The sequence below is a fragment of the Lemur catta genome, chromosome 15, assembly GCF_020740605.2.
Source record: "Lemur catta isolate mLemCat1 chromosome 15, mLemCat1.pri, whole genome shotgun sequence".
In the NCBI taxonomy this organism is placed as follows: domain Eukaryota; kingdom Metazoa; phylum Chordata; class Mammalia; order Primates; family Lemuridae; genus Lemur; species Lemur catta.
In genome coordinates, this window is record NC_059142.1 from 4,870,135 (window position 1) to 4,896,562 (window position 26,428).

At 37.6% G+C, this 26,428-nt stretch overlaps 1 protein-coding gene across 4 annotated transcripts; it reads left to right on the forward strand.

Moving 5' to 3' along the window:
- Positions 1-50: 50 nt before the first annotated feature.
- ZNF286A (zinc finger protein 286A) lies at positions 51-17,858 on the forward strand. 4 transcript variants are annotated; one of them, XM_045525141.1, is made up of 6 exons: positions 51-172; positions 595-795; positions 1,694-1,782; positions 5,963-6,077; positions 7,284-7,376; positions 15,356-17,858. In XM_045525141.1, the coding sequence occupies exons 2-6, from the start codon at positions 759-761 to the stop codon at positions 16,585-16,587; spliced, it is 1,566 nt and encodes a 521-aa protein (XP_045381097.1). In that variant the 5' UTR covers positions 51-172; positions 595-758; the 3' UTR covers positions 16,588-17,858. The 4 variants fall into 4 exon arrangements, with proteins under 4 accessions (XP_045381097.1, XP_045381099.1, XP_045381100.1 ...); XM_045525143.1 differs by having other exon boundaries at positions 1,709-1,782; XM_045525142.1 differs by lacking the exon at positions 51-172 and having other exon boundaries at positions 410-795.
- Positions 17,859-26,428: the final 8,570 nt, after the last annotated feature.

The following is a 26,428-nucleotide window of genomic DNA, read 5'->3' on the forward strand; positions in this document are numbered from 1 at the left end:
GCCACGCGCTCCCACCTGCTGAGAAACGGAATCCGCAGACGCCCATGGGCTTCTGGGAATCGTAGTTCCGGGTGGGATGAGAGCGGCCAGCCTGCGCCCCGCTCGTTCTTACGCATGCGCGACTCCGAGCCGGCCCCAGAAGTTCGTAGCCTTTGTCAGGCCGGGGTGGGAGGTGAGTTGGTTGTTCGGATGCCGCTCGTCTCTGGTCGGCCTCCGGGGTGGCCCCGGGAGCCGTTCTGTGCCGAGTCGGGGCTGCAGTGCGCGTTCGTGGACGGGGCCTCGAGCGCGGACCATGAGCCCCATCCCTGCACGCTCTGGCCCGAATCCCTCCCGCGGGGACACGAGTGCGAGCGCGGTGCCCGCGGGCGCGCGGCGGGCGGGGCGGGGCGGAGCTGGCGGCGCGGGGCAGTCGCGAGGCAGTCGCGGGGCTTGGGCCAGTGCCCCGAGCGTGGCAGGGTTGTCTGCCCTCGGTGTGCCTCGGCCGCAGCCGCAACGCCATCCCTTCCAGGCGCTTGGTCCTCCGGGGCCAGCTCCCAGCGGCAGGGACAGGCGTCTGAGGACCCAGCCTCAGGGATGCTGTCCCCGGGTTTCCAGGCTCCGGCTCCGTAGGATCGAGGCAGGCTCCGTAGTGAGCAAGAAACTCGACCTGACCTGACCGAGACCTGCGGAGCTCCCAGAGGACTTCTTACTAGTCTGCTCAGAGAGGTCTGAACTGGGGTGAAGAGCAGGATCTTCAGAACAAGGAGGAGGTAGTGATCATGGAGGCAGATTTGGCCGAAATGCCGGAGAAAAGAGGTGAGAATTGCTGAAGTGTTGAACTTGGGTCTTGGAAGGACAAAATTCCTACCCGTGAAGGGAAGACGGTTGCCTTAGGGGAGGCGGCTCTTGGCATAGAGGGCTGCCTGTCTCCATTGTCTTAAGGATGGATGGGCTTTTTGAGTGAGACTGGAAGACTTAGTATGGGACCACCCCCCTTTCCACTACAGCTGGGCGCACAATGGACCCTTCAAAGCCACCCCAAAATTGTGAGTGAAATGTTGGCTTCTAAGGCATGAGCGGAGCCTCAGCTACTTCATTTTCTCACACTCACTCCCAAGTGATTAACGCCTCCTAGTCTCCATAAATGGGAAGAGAATTCAGCTTTTTGGTTGGCAAAAATATTTTGTTTTACGTATGACAAGACAGGTATAGTAGTCGGTGATTGACTGCCAGTTCTAGACCAGTGTTCTTGAAGTTTAATCTGTGACTACCTACATCAGAATTCCCCTTGGGATGCTTGTTAGATTCTAGGTGGCATCCTAGACTCAACTAATGGTAATTACTTTGAGGTGGGGTCCAGAAATCTACATTACAAATAGGTTTGCAGGGTGATTTTTGAGAACCATTGAGCCTATTTCTTTGATGCTAATTTAGTATAGATTAGGCTGGGAAATTAATTGACATATTCTAATTTCTAGATCAAAGAGTTCCATCTTCCAGAATGTGTTATAATTATAGCAACTGAATTTGAGCCCTGAGTAGCAACATTCCTGTATATTTTCCATGATCCTTGGAGGTGGTCTGTTGTTTTGGGCTCCCTTCAGTCTCAGTGTTTGTAAGGAGCATATGTAGTATGGTAGAGAGATTTTTAGACTTGTAAATCTGAGTAGCAAGATAGGTCCTGGCCCCATCATTAATGCTGTCTTACCCTTAGCTCTGTCTTCCCAAGATTCTCCCCTTTCCCGGGAGAAGAGCACAGAAGAGGGAGAAGTAGCAGCTCTGCGCCTCACAGCCAGATCCCAGGTGAGTGTGAGTCTCCACTGATTACTGGGATTCTGCTTTGTTTCTCAGAGTACAGATGCACTCCCTTCTTTCTGATGTGGAGTTTCTTTGTCCACTAGATCCGATCTGAGTTATAATTCTAAGAGACTACTTGAGGGACTAACAGACTCAGTAGAAAATGTTTTATACTTACCCATAATACCAGATGAATTTCTTCTCCATCTGTATTTATTGTCCCTAAACAAACAGGTATCCAGCATTTCCCTTTTTTAGCCTACTACGCTAGTTTTTGTGCTTGGTAATTTGGGAAACTATTTTAAAGATAATGCGGCACATACTTCTTAAAACTTGTTTCTCTAGTGCAAACTGTAAACATGTGACTTTAAGAAGGAATTTAAGAAAGCACCTTGAAGGAAGTAATTATAAAAATAATAAGCACTCAAATGGTTCAAAGGAATGCTGGAAAAGGAAAACTAATGAAGGCTTAATTTAAAGAGTTATGGCTAGAATCCAGCCTCCAAGAAGAAGAATGTTAAAGTATTATCTTGTCTGCAGGTTACTCTTATGTTGTTGCCCCTCCCTCCAAAAGGACAAATATGGAAAATATTAACAATTGTTGAATTTAGGTGGTGGTTATACTATATGAGTGATTATTGTATTCATCTTTCAACTTCTGGATGTTTGAAAATTTTTATTAGAAGCAGCTGGGTTGAAAAAAAGGAGCATACCACAACTCAAAGATTCCTCAATCAGTCTTTCTCTTTGCTGCTATAATCCAAAGTGTAAAAAATAGATATTGCACATTGGTAGTGTTTGTAAAAGTGACTTCTCAGGGCCCTTCATATACTTGCCTGTCTCCATTGGCTTCTCAACTGCTTTACGTTAATCTTGAAGACATTTTTAGTCAAGAAGCTTTAAGTTGCAGCTGATAAAAACTCAGAGTGGCTTAAGCAATAAGAAGTATTTATTGACTAACATAACAGAAAAATTCAAGTCTAGAAACAGGGCTCAAGCAGTAATATTAAAACCTATTCTCTTCATTTCACAGACCTTTTCTCTCCAGGGGTTTTGCTCTCAAGGAGGTTTTTCTTCTAGTGCAAGCCTGGAACAAGTTTAGGCTTACACATCTCCCCATGTTAAGCACTAGAGAAAAATGGCAGCTTCTCTCCTAGAAATTCCTGCAGAAGTGCTGGAATCAACTCTAATGGGGTGTTAGGCCCATTCTTTGACCAGTTATTGACCAGATCTAAGTGCAGTTCTCTGTGGAATATGTCTACATGCACACGCGTATAAACACACGTCCCACCCATGAGTCAGAGATAGAGTCAATACTACCTGAACTACACAGACTAAAAGTGACCAGGCATAGTGGCTAGAGGAAAATCAGGGTACAGTTACCAGAAGAAGAGTGAATACTTCATATATTTCAATATTTTGTTATTAGATTCAAGATTGTTATAGCATCAGGATGGATTGAACCTTTTATGGAAATTTTTAGAAATTCTTTGTTATTTTTCCATTTCATTAGATTTTGCTTAATGCTAATATTGTAACTTTTTTTTCTTATTAGAATTTGCCTAGGCTATTTTTTATCTTTTACTCATTAGATTTTTTAAAATACTAAAGTTTTAATTCCTGCTCATTGTAACAAGATGAACAGCACAGACATATAGAAATATAATATAAAGATAATACTACTTCCCTCCCCAAATTCAGTCCCTTACCTCTCCCTACTGAGGGTAACAATTTGATATATATTTTTTCATATTTTCTGTTGAGTTCGAACTATTGTATTCAGACATGTGGTATGCTATATTTCCTTCCATTTACTCTCCAGTCCCCAACTTAATGATAGTATTTTTTTTGTTTGCGTCTTCTTTAAACAAGATATGGCTTTCTTAAAGACCTTTTTTTAGCCTATTCTGTAAACAGGATTTGGCTTTTTTAAAAACCTTTTAATAAGGGAAAAATGTATTCATTCACATGTAATATGTATGTTTCAGATTTTTCTTGCTGTTTCCTATACTTTCTTTGTTTTGTTTTTTGTACTTTTCCTGCCATTTGTGCAATGGTTTGCATTTTCTGATCTTTTTCTTTCTAATTGGCAGTTAATTCCCATCGAGTGTTGATTTAGCTATGAATATGCAGATTCTAGGATCAAGGTCATTTTTCCTTTTCTGCTTAGTGGCTACGTAGTGATTTTTACATTTAGTTTTATTTTCAAAGGATAATCCTTTTATTTCTTTTATTTCTTTTTTTTTTTTTTTTGTTTTGAGACAGAGTCTCGCTCTGTTGCCCGGGCTAGAGAACCGTGGTGTCAGCCTAGCTCACAGCAACCTCAAACTCCCAGGCTCAAGCAATCCTCCTGCCTCTGCCTCCGAGTAGCTGGGACTATAGGTGCACACCACCACATCTGGCTGTTAGTTGCCTGGCTAATTTTTTCTGTTTTTTTAGTAGAGACAGGGTCTTGCTTTTGCTCAGGCTGGTCTTGAACTCCTGACCTCAAGCTATCCTCCCCTTCTCAGCCTCCCAGAGTACTAGGATTACAGGCGTGAGCCACAATGCCTGGCCTCTTTTATTTCTTAAATTTCAGATTATTTCCATTTTTGTAAACTTTACTTTGAAATAATTTTAGACATAAGAAATGTTGCAAGGCCAGGTGTGATGGCTAATGCCTGTAATCCCAGCACTTTGGGAGGCCAAGATGGAAGGATTGCTTGAGGCCAGGAGTTTGAGACCAGGCTAGACAACATAGTGAGACCCTGTCTCTACAAAAAAAAATTTTTTTTTAAATTAGCCAGGCATGTTGGTGTGCACTCATAGTCCTATGTATTCAGGAGGCTAAGGCCAGAGCATTGCTTGAGTCCAGGAGTTCGAGGTTACAGTGAGCTATGATAGTGCTATTGCACTCTAGCCTGGATGACAGACTGAGAGCCCGTCCCTTAAAAAAAAAAAAGATAATCATAATAAAAGAAATGTTGCAAATAGTACAAAAATTTCTTGAATATATTGCATCCAGATTCACCAGAAGTTAACATTTTACTTTGCTTTATTTTTTTCCCAAAATCAGGACATGGACATTGGCGTAATACTGTAACCTACTGACTTTATTCAGATTTCCCAGCTGTCTCACTTTTCTGTTTTCTGCTTTTATTCTGTAATTCTTTCTGTTTTCCTTTCTTGTTGTTTTTTTTCTAATTGATTTGTATGCTCTGCTCATTCATTTACATTTTTTAATGTTAAGGAGGTATTTAAAGCTATGAAATTTCCTCTGAGTATAGTTTTAACAATTTGGCATTGGTTTTTGCATTTTATTTCGTTATTGTTTTGATATTCTGATATGTTTTTTTAGTTATCAGTTATGTTCTATTATATTTCTGTTTTGGAATTTATTGAAATTTACTTACTTTTCACAAATGTTTAATGATTGTTTAAACAGAAGGTGTTTTCTATCCAGGACAGCACTTGGTATTTATTTCAGAAAGCTTGGAATATTATTCCCATTGTCTATGGCTTTGCTTAAATAGATTCATGTCATGTTCAATACTGATATGAATCTATCTCCTTATAGTTTTTGTATTTTTTATCTTATAGAAATATAATCTTATGATATTTTACATAAAAATTGTGTGTTATATCTGTACCCTTAATTTTTTTGCAGTCATTTTACAATTTAATACTTTTTGCCTTGAATTAATTCCATGTTTAACTGGATTTAGTGCTCACTGCCAGTCTTTGCATTTCATGACTTCTGCATTCACAAGTTCTGTATACAGTTCATCTTATGATTGGCTAGATTGGGTCTGCAGGTTTTTATTGAGGACTCAGGGCAATTATGCAGACATTCCTTTTTTTCCTTTGTCTATATTTTACTTTGTCAAACTACATTGTTGACTTAATGGTTCATGTTTTAATACTTTATTCCCCAGAAAATTCTTAGTATCTCAATGGAGAAACCATGGTCTTATTTCTTTTGGTTCTCATATTGAATCTAGCACAGTGTGCCAGGCACGTAATTGATACCCAGTAACTTTATTTAGAATATTTGGAATCTGAATACTATTAAGATACTTACATTTGTCACAGTCATTTCCCCTGTTGAATGTATCGTAGGCCTTTGCTCAAGGGCCAGCAGAAACTGGGCACGAAAGGGAGGTTATCAAGTCACAGATGGTGAACAAAATTATGTTTTGTTTCTTAGGAAACAGTGACATTCAAGGATGTGGCCATGGACTTTACACCAGAGGAGTGGGGGAAGCTGGATCCTGCACAAAGGGATGTAATGCTGGAGAACTATAGGAACCTCGTCTCGCTTTGTAAGAATGTATTCTCACTGTGGCTCTGGAAGCTGTTTATGGAGACATCATTACTTTAGCGAAAGTCAAATAGCTTAACAAAGCCTCCACTTTTGCATTCAGGAGTCAAAAAGTGTTCCTTCTTTTGGGCCTCAAGAAAATCTGTTTCTGCTCTAGGCTCTTGGTGAATGTTTATGCTTCTTTTATTTCAGTATTCTTTAGATTCAAGTGATAGAAATCTAATTCATGCTAGCTTAACGGAAAAAAAAATCTTAATTCAGAAAATCAGATATATTGTCAGGAATATGTTTTATTTATTTATTTTTAATCGGTTGGCTTGATTTTTCCCTGTATTAGCTTTATTCTTAGGATCTCTGCATGTGGCAAAGGTGGCCATTGGCAGCCCTAGGGTTACATTATTCTTCTAGTTAGAGAGCTAAGCAAAAAGCGAAAATGGTTCTTTCCTGGGAATTTCAGCAAATAGAGTCACATGCCCATCGGTAAGGTAATCACTACAGCCAGAGAGATAGAGATAGAGTACTCTCTGGCCAGTTCTTGATCCTGTGCCCAACCACTGTGTGTGTTTATGCACACACGAATGCATATGTTTGTATGAGGGGTAGAAGGGACTATGTTAGCACCTCCCAAACCTCAAGTAACAAATCCCCACTAGAAAGTGACTTTTCCCTGACTTAAGTATTACATAAGGTATACATGTAACAAAAGCATTTGTACATCCTTAATATTTTGAAATTAAAAAAAAAAGAAAGTAACCTTTAGTAAATGAAGGAGGAGGAAAAGAAAAACATTAGAAGACAAAAACTTGAATTACTACAATCACAGTTTTTGGTGCTGCCACTGAAGTCCACTTTTTCCATCTTCTTTCCTAAGGTATGGACTAATCTGTAATATCTTTCCAAAATTTTCTCGCACAATAAGAAAATTAAGAGAAATTGTTTTCTTTTTTGACAGGCAAAAATATTGTCTTTATAAATCCCATTTAACTCCTTACCAGGCCCAGACTCTTGCTGTACATATTTTAAGCTCCATTTTGAGGTCCATCCTCCCTTACTCCAGATCTTCCTTAATATCTTATACTCTTTGTAGATCAAGGGATTGGGACTGTACTCAAGTATGGATCTTTGTGCCCATCACAATAGCTAAGTCTCATTTCTTTGTTCTCCTTTTTTTTTTCTTTCTTTTCTTTTTTTTTTTTTTAATGAACAGGGCTTCCAGTTTCCAAATCTGAGAACTACAGTTTGGAGAATGGAAAGGAACCATTGAAGCTTGAGAGAAAAGCCCCCAAAAGCACCTGTTCAGGTGAGTCAGATAGATATGAGTCTTCAGAAATGATAGCCCAGCAGGACGGTGAAGAAGTGGCACTCTTCAGTGCATAAGAAAGAACATTAGAAGTGCCTATGTGCTTTTATTTTTCAAATATTTTGTTTTAAATTCTAAAGCATTTTAAATATATACAGAACTCCAGAAAATAAAATAAGACTCATGTATGTATTCATCACCAAGATTAAACACATACTAATATTTTACCTCATTTGCCTGTTTTCTTCTTTTTTCTTTCTTGCTTCCTTTTTTTCCTCAATATAAAATACATAAAAAGCATCATAATTGTGCACTTCTGTGAAGTTTTACAAATTGAACACATTCATGTAACTAGTGCACAAATGGAGGAAATGCCCTTGCCAGCACCCCTGGAAGTACCCTTGTGCCCTCTTTCAGTCACCTCTCTCCTTTCATGGGTAACCGTATCCTAACTTGAAACACAATAGGTTAATTTTGACTGTTCTTGAACTTTATATAAATGTATTCGTATTGCATATACTCCTGTGTCTGGCTTCTTTCACTGGACATTAGCTGTCAGATACATCCATGTTCTTGCATGTCACTGTAATTCATTCATTCTCACTTTTACATATTCTTTCCTTGTGTCAATATACCAGTTTATCCATTCTGAAGATGGGCATTTGGGTAGTTTCCAGTTTTGGCTATATGAATCATGCAACTATCTACATTCTTCTACATGTTTTTTGGTGAACACATATATTCATTTCTATTGGATGTATACATACAGGTAGAATTGGTGGGCCATAGGGCAGGTTCATGTTCACTTTTGGTAGATAATACCAAAGAGGTGATACTGCCAAAGTCATTGTACCAATTGCATTCCCACCAGTAGAGTATGTGAGTTCTAGTCACTCCACGTGCTTAATATCAACACTTAATATTGTCTGTCTTTGCTTTAGACATTCTTATGGGTATGTGAAATCTTTTAATTTTTAAGAAATAAAATAATTACATATTCAAAGTCCTTTTATTCTCTTTCCCCCCTAAAAGTAGGCAATATATCTTGAAGTTAGTGCACATCATTTTTTGCATGTGTATATGTATGTATATACACATGCATATACATATTTACATAAAACAATATGTATATTTTGTTATACTTTTGCTTCTGTAATCTGATTTTTTTAAACTTCATATTATATTTTGATATTAATCTATGTTAGCATATGTGAATCATGTTTATTCAACTACTGTGGAGTAAGTCCATGTGTGAATAAACTGAACAATTTATTTTTACTGTTTTGCCATTAGTAACAGAGTTGAAATGATTTTCCTTTTATTGAGTCCTTATGTTCATCTTGAGAGTGAGTTTAGGGTAGATGAGTGGAAGAAGAATTACTGGGTCTTAAAGAATCATCACATATTTAGCTTCACTAGGAACTGCCAAGTTCCTACTACTATCCTGGCCAGCAGTTGATGTTAGACTTGTTGATCTTATGGGTACAAAATGACATTTCATGTTTCTTAATTTGCAGTTCTCTGAGTAATAAATATGAGTGAGTTTGAGCATTTCTTGTTTATGGGCTATTCAGGTTTCCTCTTTTTTGAACTACCTCTTAAAATCCTTTGCCCATCTTTTAAAATTCAGCTATTCACATCTTTCTCTTGATTTGTTGGAGTTCTTTATATACTTTAGATACTAATACATGACAAAGGTATTAGTATCTTTAGATTATTATTTGTATACATTAGATACTAAGATACTAATATTTTTGTCATGAATTAGTATCTAAAGTATGTTAAAAATCAGTGAGAAAAAATTGGTCCTTCCAATCTTTGACTTATTTTATTTTATGATGTCTTAGGCATATGGAATTTTAAAATTTTAATGCCAAATTTATTGACTTTTTTTTTTTTTTTTTTTTGAGACAGAGTGTCGCTTTGTTGCCCTGACTAGTGTGAGTGCCATGGTGTCAGCCTAGTTCACAGCAACCTCAAACTCCTGGGCTTAAGCGATCCTACTGCCTCAGCTCCCGAGTAGCTGGGACTACAGGCATGCACCACCATGCCCGGCTAATTTTTTCTATATATATTTTAGATATATATAGAAATATATATATATTGGCCAGATAATTTCTATTTTTTTTAGTAGAGACAGTGTCTCGCTCTTGCTGAGGCTGCTCTCGAACTCCTGACCTCAAGCCATCCACCCGCCTCGGCCTCCCAGAGTGCTAGGATTACAGGCATGAGCCACTGCACCCGGCCTATTGACTTTTTTTTATAGTTTGCTTTTTGTGAATTGTCTTCCTTATCCTAGTGTCAGAAAGGTAATCTGTACTTTATTCTGAAATGTTCAAGTTTTGTTTTACAGGTTTCATATAGGGTATGAAATAGGAAATAAATTTTATCTTTTTCCATGCTTAATGCCAGTCCAACATTATTTACAACATTAATTATCTAAACCATTATTTATAACATTGATTATCAACATTATTGAATAATCTTTTGTTACTGATTTATAAAGCTAACTCTGTGGTAAACCTAGTTCCCCTGTATAGTAATGTTGGATCTGTTTCTAGGCTCTCTGGTTACTTATCTGTCTATGCTGCAATAACATACTGTCTTAATTATTATACTTAATAATATGTGTATCTCATAAAGAAAATTCTTCCTGGATATTCTTTTTTTCCTAAATCTTGTTCTTTTGGATACTGAGTTTTAACAACTTTTCCCTGCATATGTCTGTTTCTTTTTGTAGCCTGTCAGTTTTTGTGACTTGCCTACTCAATATCCTTCTTTTTTGTAGGGGATACTGCTATTTTCTTCATGATGTGTACAAACTCTTGTTAGATGAGGTTTTAACACTTTGTTGTAATATTTTTTCTAGTTTTTGCCTTTTAGTTTTGGTGAGGTTTTTGATGTACGAATTCAATGTTTTACCATTTTTTATTTTCTGCCTTTAGAGTACTGCTTAAAAAGTTTTTTCTTACCCCAAGATTACATAAATATTGCCTCTGTTTTCTAGTATATTTGTTTTTAATTTTTCCTTCAAATCTTTAATCCATTTAATCCTCTTACTTCTCTGGGTTTATCTTCTTAGCCTTCCTTTTTAAATAATTAAATGTTCGAATTGCTCAAGATTTGAATTTAATCTTCCTTTCCTTTGTATACCTGGAATCATAAACTTCAGGGCTTACACGGGCCAGGAGATAACATAACTGAGTGAAGTAAACAGGGTGGGAACGGGTAAACCAGAGGAGCACAGGCCTGAAAAAGCTGAAGGAGTGGCCATCACTCCACTAGCTCTAGCTCAAGGGCTGGCAAACTCTTTGTGTAAAGACCTAGGTAGTAAATAATTAGGCTTTGTGTGACATATGGTCTCTCTGCAACTACTCAATATGCCATTTGGTGTGAAAGCAGCCTTACACAGTACATACGTGAATGGGTGTGGCTGTGTTCCAGTAAAACTTTATTTAGGAAAATAGGCAGCAGGCTGTAGTTACCAACCCCTGCTCTAACCGGTATGCTTCCATGTTTTTTCAAGAGAAACCCCAAATTTGCATTTCTGTGTAAAATCTCCCCATTTTTTTAATGTTGACAAGTAATTTTAAAAATTTGTATAAACAGTGTGGGCCATAGAAAACTTGTCTGAGGTCAGATTTGGCCATCTGGTCACGTGTTGGCAGCCTCTACTTTCTCCTTAGGTAGTCTCATCATTCCCACAACCAATTACCTTCTATCCAGATGAGCCAAATTTGTGTTTCCATCCTAGACCTCTCCTCAGAGCTTCTGTTCTGAACATCTGTGTAACTATTTGATGTCTCCATTTGCTAATGTCAAAGACATTTCAATATACCATATTTAAAATGGAATGAACTGAATGCCTAAAATATGTCCAAATTCCCCATCCCCCAATAGGATCCTTTTCTGATAGTTGTTTTAACGATACTCACTGTCTTATCAAATTGTACGAGCCAGAAATCTATGAACAGTCTTTACATTTCTCCTTCTCTCCTTTATCCAATTCATCATTGTATTTACCTACTTAAATCCAAAGTATTTCTTCACTGTTAACATTGCTTCATATCCTTTTTGTTTGTCTGGACTACTATGATAACCTCCCTGAGTCCACCTTTGCCCCCATATACTCCATTCTTTACATTGTACCAAGAATGGTGTTTTCAAAATCAAATCCAGTCCTGTCATCTCTTTGCTTTAAACATTTCAGTGGCTTCTCATTGCCTTTAGGATAACAAAATCTTTGAGGCCTACAAAATCTGGCTTTTACTCATTATTCCAATCTTATTTCACAGCTACTCTCCCTCCATTTCTGTGCTCTATTATAGCAGTTCTTGAATGTTTTGGCATCAAAAGACCTAGTATAACTCTAAAAATTATTGAAGACTTTAAAGAGGTTTGTTTATGTGGGTTATGTCTGTATTTACTGTATTAGAAGTTAAAACTGAGAAAAAAATTTAAGCTTTTAGTTAATTCATTTAAAATTAACAACTGTAAACTTATTACATCTTAGCACGGTATTTTTTTTTTTTTTTTGGAGACAGAGTCTCACTCTGTTGCCCAGGCTAGAGTGCCATGGCATCAGCCTAGCTCATAGCAACCTCAAACTCCTGGGCTTAAGCAATCCTCCTGCCTCAGCCTCCCAAGTAGCTGGGACTACAGGCATGCGCCACCATGCCTGGCTAACTTTATATATATGTGTGTGTGTGTTTGTGTGTGTGTGTGTGTGTGTGTGTGTGTGTGTGTGTGTGTGTGTGTTTTTAGTTGTCCATATAATTTCTTTCTATTTTTAGTAGAGACGGGCTCTCGCTTTTGCTCAGGCTGGTCTCGAACTCCTGAGCTCAAACAATCCACCCGCCTCGGCCTTGCAGAGTGCTAGGACAGGCGTGAGCCACCGTGCCCGGCCTTCACAGTATAATTTTTAAGACAAAAATACTATTTTCTGGAACAAAGAATGTTAGAAGAATAGCATTACTTTACACTTTTGCAAATCTCATTAATGTATGACTTAATAATGGCTTAATAGAAGATAGCTATATTCTCACACCTGCTTCTCAATGCAGTTTGTTGTGATATGTTGCTTTAGTTGAAGTGTATGAAGAAAATCCAGCATCACACAGATATAAGTTGGAAAAGGAAGGAATATTTTATAGCCTTTTCAGATAGTTATAGCTATTCTTTGAAACACCTTCAAAACTGAACAAATAGTAATTTCTTAAAGATGAAGTACAATGTGGAATCTGAAACTATAACTGTACATTTTTCATACTCTCTTACATTTAAATCTGTTGATCTTTTGGTAAATATTGGATCACTAAGTTACACAGATCTTCCATGTTGATGCTTGACATTGCACAATATTTTTAAAAATCACAATTTTTACTATCCCAACTTACCTTATGAGAAAGTCTTTTTAGTTTTAGGAATCTATCAAACTCTTGGTAGATAAATGTATTCTAAACCTTAAAATAATTTCTGCCTAAAATCTCATATTTTATCAAATATTGTCATTTGTTTTTCTTGAAATGACAAGCTCACTTTGTTCATTTCTGAGGAATTATCTGCCAGATACTCAACTTGGGTAACATAATTTGTCTTTCAGTCATTCTTTCACATAAAAATGGTGGTCCATGAAAAAAGTGGCTCCTTCACCTCACAGCACAAATGATCCCATGGTGATTTTCCTCAAGACAACCATTGTACTTTGGTATGAACAGAAGTGCCTTAAGAACAGTTCCTGTTTTATCAACCCAGAATATCAAAAAGGCATATGTTCAAGAGTTTGAAATTTAATGAAATTAATAATATTTACTGTTTTCTTAGACATTTTTAAGTGAAATTGGCTTTTTCTTTTTTAAAACTGAGAATACTTCGTGGGGAAGAATACTATGACTACTAGTAAGTTTGGCATCATTGTCTTGATTTATGCTAAGTTATAAGCAGTTTTCCCACCATTATTTTTGCAACATCAGTGAAAATGTCAAGACAATGAAGAAGGCAAATAACATCTAAATTATTTTGAAAGCAGTTTTGAACTTACAGTCTCCCAGTGGTTCACAGACTATAGTTCAAGCTCTCTGCCTCTACTTACCTACACCAAGCATATCGATTTATGTTTTATTTATTTAACAAACACATGTAGTATTTTTACTATGTCAGAGTTTCAAGTGCTTTATAAATATTTTTATTTAATGCTCTCAAGGTAGGTATTATTATTCCTTGTGAGGTGGGTACTGTTATTGCCATATCTTACACATAAGGAAACTGAAGTAGAGAGGTTGAATAACTTGTCCAGATAACAAAGCTAGTACATAAGTGGCAAACCTGCAATTCAGACTCACATGTTCTGATTCCAAAATCCGTATTCTCAACTACTGTGCTTTTCTGGAATATTCCTCTTTCCTCCACCTGGAATGTTCACATCAGTACTTTTGTACTTATCACCTGAAACACTCATTCCAGCCCCAACTCCTACACTAATTTCATTTCACTCAGTGATTTCCTTCCTCAGGGAAGCCTCTCCTTCTTATTCCCCCTTTTGTATTTTTTCATAGCTTCATTTGCCTTTTATTTCTCAGTACTTCCAACAGGTGCAGTTTTATATTTATTTATGAATGTTAGATTAAATTCTCTCTTCCTCCATGTGCAGTGACTATGTTTTTCCCTAAGGACTAGCACAGAGCCTAGAACATGGTAAACATTCAGTAAATATTGGTTGAATAAAATGGATAGAAGATGAGTAGATAGGTAAATGACTAGAATTTATTTGGGTGTATGAAATGAGGGATACATCTAACTTAATTTTTTTCTAAATGGTTAATCAGTTGTCATGGCACCATTTGTTGGAAAAAGAAATCTCTCTTTTGTTCACTGACTGAAAGATCAGCTTCTTGTTACGTAATTCTTATATATACCTGAGTTTATTTCTGAACTTGCTCTTCTATTTCACTGATGTTTATTCCTTTGAACCACACTGTTTAAATTACTTTATCTGTATAAAATTGTTTTATATTGTATGTAAAATTTTCAATATATTATATTAGATATATTTAAAAAGATTTAGTTCCCATCCCTGCCCGCTCTCCTCTGTTCTGATATTTTCCCTATAGGTAAACATTTTTATTAGTCTTTCATTTATCCTTTTTTGGTCTTTGAAAATACAACCAAGTAGTATATATTTATTTGTATTTTCCCCTTTTTGATACACTAAAAAGTAGTGAACTATGTGTGCTCTTTTATACCTTGCCTTTTTTTAACTTAATATATCCTGATGATCACTTTATAGCAACTATATAGAGATCTTTCTCATTTTTTAAAAAGTTTTATAGTACTCCCTTGTGTATATATACTATATATTCAGTCATTTCTCTATAGTATGATATTTGAGATCTTACCAGTCTTTTGTTAACTTCAGTTAGCATTGCAGTGAATAGCCTTGTGCATATATCATTTCATATATTTGTCATTATATCCTTGGGAGATCATAGATTTTAGATCAGGGATATACTATAAAAGCATTTATAAGAAGATTAAAAGTTACCAATACAGTGCATATTTGGATGTGAATAGGATGGAAAGCTGGAAATTTAGAAATCGTAACTGTACCCTACACTTAGTTGATAATTGCCTAGATGTTTATTACAACAGTAGATAATGTATAAAAAGTTGCTTCTCCCCATCCTGGTCTAGTGTTTATTGCCTGCTCATCCACTGATATATTGCTTCATCTGCATTTCTTCTTCTCCTATATTTCTGGTCATTTTTCCCCTTTTCTGTCTCTCCTGGGTAGGGTGTACTCATTTTCTCTACATATACAGAGCATTTATTTCCTTCCATCTTTGCAAATCATCTAATAAGAGTCAAATCAACTTGCTCCTTGAAGGCATGCTTTTCACATTCATTAACTCTTACCTATTACAGAACTACCTTTTTGTTGAGCACAGAAAACAAAGGAAATTTGCATTTCCAATGTCTTTCAGACGTGGAGACTAGACCCGAGAGCAAGGATTCAACTTCGGTGCAAGATTTTTCCAAAGAAGAGTCATGCCAGGTTGCAATAATAGACAGACTGACAAGGAGTAGTGTCTATGACTCCAACTTGGAAACAGCAATTGAATGTGAAAATTGGTTAGAGGATCAGCAAGGAAATCAGGACAGACATTTGAGAGAAATGTTTGCTCACATGAATTCACTCCCTGCAGAAAGAGATCATGAGCATGATATATACTGGAAAAACTTCAGTCAGAAGTCTGTCCTTATCACTGATGACAGAGGTCCCAAAGGATCCTATGCCTTTCATACACTTGAAAAAAGATTGAAACAGAAGTCAAATTTAATGAAAAAGCAGAGAACTTATAAAGAGAAAAAACCTCATAAATGTAATGATTGTGGTGAACTCTTCACATACCATTCAGTTCTTATTCGACACCAGAGAGTCCATACTGGAGAGAAACCCTATACCTGTGATGAATGTGGGAAATCTTTTAGCCACAGAGCTAATTTAACTAAACATCAGAGAACTCATACTAGAATTCTCTTTGAGTGCAGTGAATGCAAGAAAACCTTCACAGAAAGCTCATCCCTTGCAATACATCAGAGAATTCACATTGGAGAGAGACCTTATGAATGCACTGAATGTGGGAAGGGTTTTAATCGAAGTACACATCTTGTGCAGCATCAGTTGATTCATACTGGAGTGAAGCCTTATGAATGTAATGAATGTGATAAAGCTTTCATTCATTCATCAGCACTCATTAAACATCAAAGAACTCATACTGGAGAGAAACCCTATAAATGTCAAGAATGTGGAAAAGCTTTTAGCCATTGCTCATCCCTAACTAAGCACCAGAGAGTTCATACTGGAGAAAAGCCATATGAATGTAGTGAATGTGGAAAAACTTTTAGTCAGAGCACACATCTTGTGCAGCATCAGAGAATTCATACTGGAGAGAAACCCTATGAGTGTAATGAATGTGGAAAAACCTTTAGCCGGAGTTCAAATTTTGCTAAACATCAAAGAATTCATATTGGAAAGAAACCCTACAAATGTAGTGAATGTGGAAAAGCCTTCATTCATTCATCAGCTCTTATTCAACATCAGAGAACTCATACTGGAGAGAAACCCTTTAGATGTAGTGAATGTGGGAAAAGCTTTAAGTGCAGTTCATCCCTCATCAGACATCAAAGAATTCACACTGAAGAGCAACCCTAAAAAATTACTGAATGTGAAGAAATGTAAGTTGGTTTTATCAGTATATTAAATACCAGAGTGTTTAGGTGGAAGACCCATAATATACTCTTGAGGGTCAATTCCATACATCTAATTTTATTTACATAATACATAGTTTTGAGCCATAGACTTCCTTATGACAGTAATTTCATAACTATGAAAACTTCTAATCAGAGATTCCCAAATTTTAATCCCTGACCTCCCAAATACCTATTCATGGATATTCAAGAAATCCCTGAGAGTGAGTATCAGTATAAACATTGTAAAATCCAATTTTCCCCTCTCTTGGTCATGTCAGAGCTTTGTTGTAGCCTCTCACCTTGTAAGGAAATTCTTAATTGGTAGGTTAGTCTTAGGGCTTATATCATTATCAGGAAGACACAGTGTTGTTATTTGTTACTCTTTGAGTCACAAGTAGAGATCTAGATATTCAGAGGGTGCTATTTCTCCAGGGAATGTCCTTGCTTTTATATTAGCCAAAAAGGTTAAGAGTTGAAAGCTGCTTAGGATTCCCTTCCTCCCTCTGAAAGCTGCTGTCTAATGTGATCCACATAACTAATTATATTTACAGCAGATCCTAAATTATGTTCACATGGATTATGTTGGTCATAGGTGTATATAATTGTTACACTTCTGCTGTGAAGATCTTCCATCATTTTCCATTTCCCTGGGAGTTTCCCTGAAGTAAAGAATGGGTCCAGATCTTGATTGTATTTGTTGATCAAGTCCCCATGTTTTTGTTCTTGACATTGAATGGATCCTTAGTTTTCCATAATCAAAGCATCAGGGAGACTTCACTTCCCTACATTATTCAGCTTTCTGTAAACTATGCTGTGTTACTTCGATAAAAAGCCCCAGGGATGTTGAGGGTTGAAAAGTTGATGGGTTCAATATGTTACTATATTTAGGGTCCCAGTCAAGGAGAAGCACTGAAGCAACCTGTGAAATGCCAGGGCACACTTTCCCATCAGGTATGGAGAACATCTCAGAGGACAGTCCTTAAGTGACTAACTTGAGGATAAGCAGCTTCCCTTCATGAAGGAGTTGCCATTTCTCTGGCCTTCGTATTTGCCCACATTTTTTTGTTGTTGTTACTGTTCTCTATAGGTTGGTTGGTATTTATTCCAGAGCCCTAAAGGAGGTAGACAAGGCATGAAACCCCAATGATGTATTAGCATAAGTTACATGGGTGACCACAGACCAGTATGGGATTGGAAACACAAAAGCAAAAGTTCAAATAAATATTTAGTAAAACACTGTACGAATGTCAATTTTTTATTGTTACTCTATTGCATATTACATGTTGTATGGAAAGAAAACTATAGAAAAAGGTAGCAAAGACATCATTAATCACAGAATTAATCACAGATTTCTTCATCTCTCCTGAATTCTATCCTTCATGACCAGCCCATACTCCTGCCCCTTCCACATTGTCCCTGTTACTTTTTATAATTTCCTCTAAGTAGACTTTAGTTTTATGATTACAGAAAACTAGAGGGATAGAGTTTAAAGAAGTGGTAGTGGAGAGCACAGTCATTAAAGGTGAATGCAGTGTAAATCCAGCAATGGTGGAAATCACAGGAAAGAAGTGAAAGGACTCCTCACGAGGAGATTTCAGAAAGAACAAAAGAAACTCATTGAAGGGTCACAGTGGGAAGGTGTAGGGTGTAAGGGGTCACAGTGGGAAGGCATAGGGTGTAAGAGGTCAGGGTAGGAGAATGACTGAGGAACAAAATGCAGGGAAAGGAGCTCAACTTTTCCATCACCTTAGTATTCTGTATTAATGGTTTAGAGCAGGAATTGACAAACTATGGCTTGGACTTATGGACCAGCTCTGGCCTAACACCTATTTCTGTAAATAAGAGTGTTTGGAGCTTAGCCACTCTCATTCATTTACATGTTGTCTTTGGCTGTTTTTGTGTGCAATGGTGGAATTGAGTAGCTGCAGCAGAGATTGTATCTTGGGCTATAACAAAATACCATTAACTGGGTAGCTTGTAAACAATAGAAATTTATTTCTCACAGTTTTGGGAGCTGGGAAATCTGAGATCAGGGTGCCTGCAGCTTCGGGATCTGGTGAGGTCCTGATTCTTGGTTATTAGGAAGCACCTTCTCGCTATATCATCACATGATAGAAGGGGAGAACTCTGGTCTCTACAGCCCCTTATAAGGGCACTGGTCCCATTTATGAGGGCTACACCCTCATGACCTAATCCCTCCCGAAGACCCCACCTCCTAATACCATCACATAGTTGGTTAGGCTTCAACATACGTCTTGTGGGGGGGAGGGACATTCAGTCATTCATAGAAGATTGTATGTCCCAAAAAGCCTAAAATAGGTACTGTTTGGCTCTTTGCAGAAAATGTTTGCTGGCCCCTGTGCTAGAGCATCCCTGTGAAAAGGTGGGATAGATTAAACAGAGAAATGAGGTGGAATCAAAAAGTTGTAGTGATGTCACCATCACTACATGAACTTACCCTTCACTAGAGACTAAAGCCATTGTAGTTACCCTCATCAGCCAGATTAGGAAGCAGAGCAAGGCAGATAAACACCCCCAGTGGTACTACTCCGTAACTCAATAGTTTTGTCACTCTATTTTTATGGTTACAGGAGTGTGTGTGTGTGTGTGTGTGTGTGTGTGTGAGAGAGAGAGAGAGAGAGAGAGAGAGAGAGAGAGAGAGAATTGGGGTCAGGAAATAAAAGATGGGAAATTATGTATCAAAATACTCCTAACTGTAGGATGTTACTATACATCGTTGAGAGAACTGAAGTTGTTGGAACTTTTTCAGTATGCCAAATGCTTGAATGAAAAGAAATTCATTTGGGGGCCAAAATTTGACTAAGCAAATAAGACCAAATTTGGCTTTTTAAAGTTGAGCTTGAATTCTGCCACCCTCATTTAGCAGTGACGTGACCTTGAAAAGCTACTTACTCTTTCTGAATCTCAGTTTCTTTATCTGTATTTGATTTCAGTAATGGGAATAAATCATCCCTTTCTCATAAGGTGGTCATGACGATTAAATAGGACAACACATATAAAAGGCCTGGCACACGATAAATCATTATATAGAAAGCTCCCCTCCTCCTTTCCACTTCATATGTGTGTGTGTGTGTCATGTGTGGCTAAGGATCAGTGAGTATGTGAGTGTGTATATATATCATACATATATATGTATATATATATTTTAAAATAAAGTGGTTAAGCATTGGTCAGTGGAAGTTACTTAAGAGTATCTTCCACTTTGTTTACCGATGAACTGTGACCATGCTGCTCTCTGGCTTGTAGAGAAAGGGCTTGGCTTCTTTCTGCTCTTGCTTCCATCTGGTGCTATTCCCTACACAGGCTCCTTGAGACCTCCTTGGATGTGCTTTTCTCCTTCTGAGGATCAATTAACCAGGAGCTAGCTGATGATTCCAGAGACTCAAGTTTGCAATCTGATTGCAGTTTAAATAGTGTTAATGGATTTGCTCTAAGTCAGTTTTACTGGGAACTCTGGCCCTTTGCATTCCAGTATTTGCCCTTTTTATGCCTGATGTTCAACCTGATCACATGTTTGTACTTCACATGAATCTTGGAAGTTTTAATGCTATGCATTTCAAATGTTTTGGTTATCTATAAACTAAATTTGACTGCTCTTATTGGCTTGCTGTCAATAAAGCTGTTGTTTATATATGTTTTGTCAGACACTTTTGTAAATTGCTTTAAATTCTCCTGATTTAATCATATTTTAAGATGTAATGAAGGCCCAACCATAAAATATTTCCATATCATTGAGGAAATCAGTCACATTTCTAGTTCATCTGGCTTCACTTCTGGAGGGATGTGGTGGAAAATACCCTCAGCAGCCCATGTATCTGTGAGAAAGGTAAGTAGAGGAAAGTGGTTTCTACCAAATAGTGCTGAGTCCTTGGGCCAAGTACAGGCACCACTCACTTAGCAGAGTAATGGGGGGACTAGGGAGGGAAGAACTTCATATAAAAAGCACAGTTATAACTAGGCAAAATATGGTAAAAAAAAAAAAGAAAGAAAGAAAGAAAGAAGAAGAAGAAGAGGAAGAGGAAGAGGAAGGAAGAAGGAAGAAAAGGAGGAAGGAGGAGGAGAAGAAAGAAGAAAAGGAGAAGGAGGGGGAGGAGGAAGGGGAGGAGGAAAGAAGAAGAAGAAGGAGAAGAAGAAGAGAGAAAAGAAAGAAAAAGAAAGAAGAAAACCTGGTTTACTGTGAACTTTGAATACATCTGGTTTGGGGGAAAACAATGTAATATCACCCAAAAGTATAAAAATAATAGTATAAGAATACCAAACATCATTCAAACTAAATTGTAATTAACTATTTCAATTATCTTTTAAAAGTCCTTCATTGTTTTTATTTTCTTAGACATGTTTTCACTTTTTTTGGTCACATTAGAACAGCACTAAAGTTGGAAGCTCTGTGTCCCTGCTTTCTCCCTTCCCTTCCTGGGCCTCAGCTGGACAGCCTTGGGATCCAGAGCCACATGAGTTGTCCCTCACCGTAAGTTTTATTGACGTGGAGGGTGGTATTCCCCTGTGGTAATCTGTGGATTACTGTGTAGTTCCAGTTAATACCCCTCAAAAACTTAGATGTGTTCAATGAATTATTATTTACATTTTTCATGATGTAACCTCTGTTCATCCATAAATTAGATAATCTACCCAGAGACTGAGTGGGCTGTACATAAAATGTACGTACCTCACCTCCTTCCTACTCCTACCAATTCAGCCCTAAACATGTTATCGTCATGCCAGAAAATTCACAAATCTGGGGAATCAGGTGAAACTGGAGATTCAGGCCTGTGAGATCAAGGACTGTTTACCTCCATCTCTGCGCTGGTTTCCTATGTTGGCTCTATTTTCCTCGTCGCCTCCTGTGGTGACAGGCATGTCTACTGGCAATTGCAAGTTGTTACAGTTCTTAGCATTCACAATCCCAAGGAGAGTGCCTCCTCCCAAATAGCTCCAGCACAATCCCCAAGGCTGTTTCTCAGCTTTGCTTGAGTCATGCTAATTACTGAACCATTTACTGCTCTGGAAATGGGGTCCTCTCACTGACCAGGCTTGAGTCTGTGTAAGACCCTGGAGCAAAAGAAGGTAGAGCCCATCCTGCTGACATAACTTGTACTGCAGATGAGGAAACAGGGCTTCCCTAAAAGCAATCCAAAGATGCTGTGCAGGTAAAACAAACACTGCAATTGGGAAGCGAACTTCAGCATGAATAAGTCTATCTCCTCCTCCCCATGTATTCCCCACAAAAGAGCCGTTTTTCAAAGATCAGACAGTGGCACACTGACAGGAGGACCAAAACCTAAGAAAATATTTACAACATCAACTTCATAGGGTTTCTGTGGGAATTTCAGAAAATTATAGATATGAAAGTACTCCATTGCATATTGCAGTTATATTTTGATAATGATTTCTATTCTTTGATGCAAGGCTCTGATACATATATAAAAAGCATATACCTCTCACCAGAGTACCAATTCTTAATGCTAACTTATACTACCTGTCCACTCTTGGTTGGTAGGGAGGCTTTTGTTCATCAGTAGTTATTTAGGGACCCAAGATGATACAGAGCACCCACCATCCTAAGTGTTACTTTTGCCATACCAAACATATAATAATTTTATGTATGGTTGAGTCATGTTTCAATCTTATGACCTATGCATCTCATATTGTAGTGACTTAAACCTGCTGGCTACCCAGGACTCTTTAATTTGTGAAAACCCATTTCAGGCTATGTTAAACAAAAGGGTTGCCATGAGAGTCAAAGGGTAAGGTCTGGTTTTAGATATGAGTGGATTCAGGTATTCAGAAGATGTCATCAGATCATTTTCTTGCTATCTTACTCCTTTCCTGGGGATTGGTTTTATTCTCAGGCAGGCAGAATGGCAGAGATGCTCATTGGCAGCTTTTGACTTGTGTTATTCTGACAGCTGTTGTTTCCAGAGAAAAGAGAATATTTCATTGTTCATAGTGCCACTAAAGGTTGCAAGGAGAATTCTGATTGAATGGCCTGGAGCACATACCCATCCTTGAACCTATCACTATGGCCAAGGGAATTGAGTACTCTGACATGGGCAAGGCAGGGTAGAATTAGCCACATCCAAACCATGTAGAATGGGTTTCCCATAAGTATTCTGTCACCAGAAGGGAAAGTGTGCTAAGCCAAACAAAAATCATCCCAGGATCAATGCCTACACCATTATGAGACAGAGACTTTACTTCCAAAGAGAGTACAGAAAGAGGACAGTCTGTCTTCTACAGACCTGGAAGGCAGTAGAGTGAGAAAATAAGCTGTGTGGACATGATTACTCTACTTGTTCCTCCCTCTTCAGGAGTTGTAGTTTCCCTCAGATTTATGACAACACAAGAATTGAAGAACTTGGCTTTTTATTCCCAGGGATCTTATTTCAGAGGACTTCTTGTGCACATGAACATAAACATTAAAACAAAGGTCTTTCGTAGCCTCCATAAAAAAGGACTGTTCTGAGTGGATTCCAGCCCCTCTGTTAATTCCATCTCCTTTTGCGTTTAAAGCCATGTATCTGTTGTGACTCTGTTTGAGTCCTATTCTGTCATCTGTGATAGACATAACTGAAAGTTGGAGATGTAAATCTGAGGTTTACTTAATAATGGGGAGTTTGGCCACATCTACTCCCAGATATCCTAAAGTAGTAGGAGTCCTAAGAAGAGATAAACGTGGGAGAGAGGAGATCATGTGCGATATCTCTTCCTGCACCCCGCATTGAGATCAGAGAAAGATCTCCCAGATTTGCACCATCACTGAACCAAATTATGAAGTTAGCAAACCACTGCAGGGTCATTGTCTGTCTTGACCTTCTCACTAGGATGCCAATTCTTTTTTTTTTTTTTTTTTCTGAGACAGTCTCACTCTGTTGCCCTGGCTAGAGTGCCATGGCATCAGCCTAGCTCACAGCAACCTCAAACTCCTGGGCTCAAGCAATCCTCCTGCCTCAGCCTCCCGAGTAGCTGGGACTACAGGCATGCGCCACCATGCCTGGCTAATTTTTTCTATATATGTCTTTAGTTGTCCATATAATTTCTTTCTATTTTCAGTAGAGACGGGGTCTCGCTCTTGCTCAGGCTGGTCTCGAACTCCTGAGCTCAAACAGTCCTCCCACCTCGGCCTCCCAGGGTGCTAGGATTACAGGCATGAGCCACCGCGCGCGGCACGGATGCCAATTCTTATGCTTGTTCGTGTCACCTGTTCATTGTGGGCTGGCAGGAAGGTGTTCTTCATCAGTTGTTCAGGGACCCAAGCTGATGAAACAGCCACCATTTCAAATATTGCCTTTGCCATGCTGGAAGGAAAGGGGGGACCTAAAGGGTCTTGCACTGACATAATTCCCTTCCACTCACCGTTTTATTCTCTCAAACAAGTTGCATGCCCCCATCCATCCTTTCCTTTGCAGCTGTGTGCAGGAGAGGAGGCTTACTTTCCTACTCTCCATACATCATAGGATTAGTAAAAGACAGCATCTTTCCCTTTTTAAAAATATCCTCATCAATCTTCATATACAAATAGTTTCTCTGAGGCTAATCCCCTTCCCCCTCCCCAACTGTTAACATCTACCGACTCCCCTGCTCACTTCTCCATATTCATTAAATTTTTGGCATTCCTCTCAATATCCTTCTGACTGATGTCAGAGGCCTTGTATACAAGATCCCTGACATCCTGACCTCACAATTATTTGAACTCCTCCCTTTTAATGATCAACAGTTTTTACTTCAGCAGCTTGCTCCCATGGCCATTCCTTGCCTACACTATACCCAGAATTGTTCAGCAAGTATTTTTGAGCAACTACTATGTGCCAAGCACTATATGTTAGGTGCCAGGGACAAAATGATGACTAAAATAGAGTCCCTGCTCTTAACTAAGAGATATTGCTAAGTAAATGGGCAATTACAATCTGGTGCGAGAAGTGATGTTATACAGGAATGCATTCGAAACTATGGAAACACATGAGGGACAACTAACCCAGCTTTCCATTTTGAGAGAATTTGGCATCTTAAAAAGCCAGGAAGATACCAGCACAGCATTGTGTGTCTCAAATGTGATGCCATGGGAAGGATACAATATTCTGACTGGGAATGTATACTGGAATATAATCATGGGGAAATATTTGACAAACCTCCAAATAAGGACTATTAAAAACAAAAAGACTGCATTCTTGAAAAATGTTCATGTCATTAAATACAAAGAAAAGCGAACAACTGTTCCAGATCAAAAGAGACTAAAGAGACATGACAACTAAATACAATATATGATTCTTGACTAGGACTTATATGAGACCAAAAATCCTACGAAGGACATTATTGGTTCAATTTTTTAAAACTGGAATACAAGCAATAGAGCAGATACAAATATTGTATTGATGTTACATTTACTGCAGTTGATAACTATACCATGGTTATGTAAAGTAATATCCTTAGTCTTAGGAAATGCACATTCAAGTATTTAGGGATACAGAAGCATAATGTATACAATTCACTGTCAAATGATTCAGAAAAATATGTATATAGAGAGAGCAAATGATAAAACAAACAGGATAAAATGTTAACAATACGAGAATCTGACTAAAGGTAACATGGATATCCTTTGTAATTCTATTACATCTTTTCTTTAAGTTTCAGATTACTTCCAAATTAAAAAATTTTTAAGTGAACACATACATTAACATGACCCAAAGTTAGACTCATTCTGTAACATTTAAAAATAAGAGGCAAAAATATGTATAATACAACTTTGTTAAATTACCCTTTTCTCTGTCTTACTTAAAACTTAACCTCAGTTTCCAATGATTACCCATTAATAAACTTTTTCTTTGAAATGAGAGAATGTGTTTCTACATTTAACTGACAAAAGCCCAAGAATTTATATCAAGAATTTATTTTTTAAAACTCCTCAAGATCATTTAGAAAGATTGATAGCACAGTAGAAAAGTATAAAAAAATTTACACTGACCCTTGAAAATAGGATGTATAAAATTTTAATAAAGATATGAAAATGTGCCCACACCTTTTGATAATTGGAAGACCAAAATAAATAAAAATGAAATATCACCAGAATAACTAAAATGAGAAAGATTGACAAAATCAAATGTTGGACAGGATATATCTCATAATTTGAACTCGAACTTGTGGTTGGGATGCATATTGGTCAAACATCTTTGGAAAACTTTAAATAAATTTTTAATTGACAAAAACCATATATATTTATGTTGTACAACATTATGTTTTTATATACGTATACTTGTTTTTATATATGTATATATGAAGCTAATTAACATATCTATTACCTTACATTTATCATTTTTTGTGGTGAGAACACTTAAAATCTGTTCTCAGCAATTTTCAAGTATACAATACATCATTATTAACTATAGTCACTATGTTGTACAATAGAGCTCTTGAACTTAATCCTTCTAACTAAAATTTTTAGTGCCATGTATTACATTTGAATATATGCAATTACTATATCCCATCTATTTTATCTGTAGATCTCCATATTTAACTATCTATGCATATGTACCAAAAGAATTAACAAGGATGTTCATAGTTGTTTCATTGCTAATAGCCCCAAACTAGAAACAAACCATATGCACATCAACAGCAGAATTGGCAAATATGTTTTATTAATACACAGAATTACACAGAGCAGTGAAAACAAAAATTGCTCCGTGAATAAATGTCACAAATATAATGCTGAGCAAAAGAAGCCAGCAACAAAATAATTCTTGCTATATGGTTCTAAATACACAAAGTTATAAAACAAGCAATATTAATCT

Excerpts from the sequence above, each read along its gene's own strand:
- ZNF286A (XM_045525141.1), top strand. The coding sequence starts at position 759 with ATGGAGGCAGATTTGGCCGAAATGCCGGAGAAAAGAG. Across the intron at positions 796-1,693 it reads CGAAATGCCGGAGAAAAGAG|CTCTGTCTTCCCAAGATTCT; the intron begins GTGAGAATTGCT and ends TCTTACCCTTAG. Across the intron at positions 7,377-15,355 it reads CCCCAAAAGCACCTGTTCAG|ACGTGGAGACTAGACCCGAG; the intron begins GTGAGTCAGATA and ends AATGTCTTTCAG.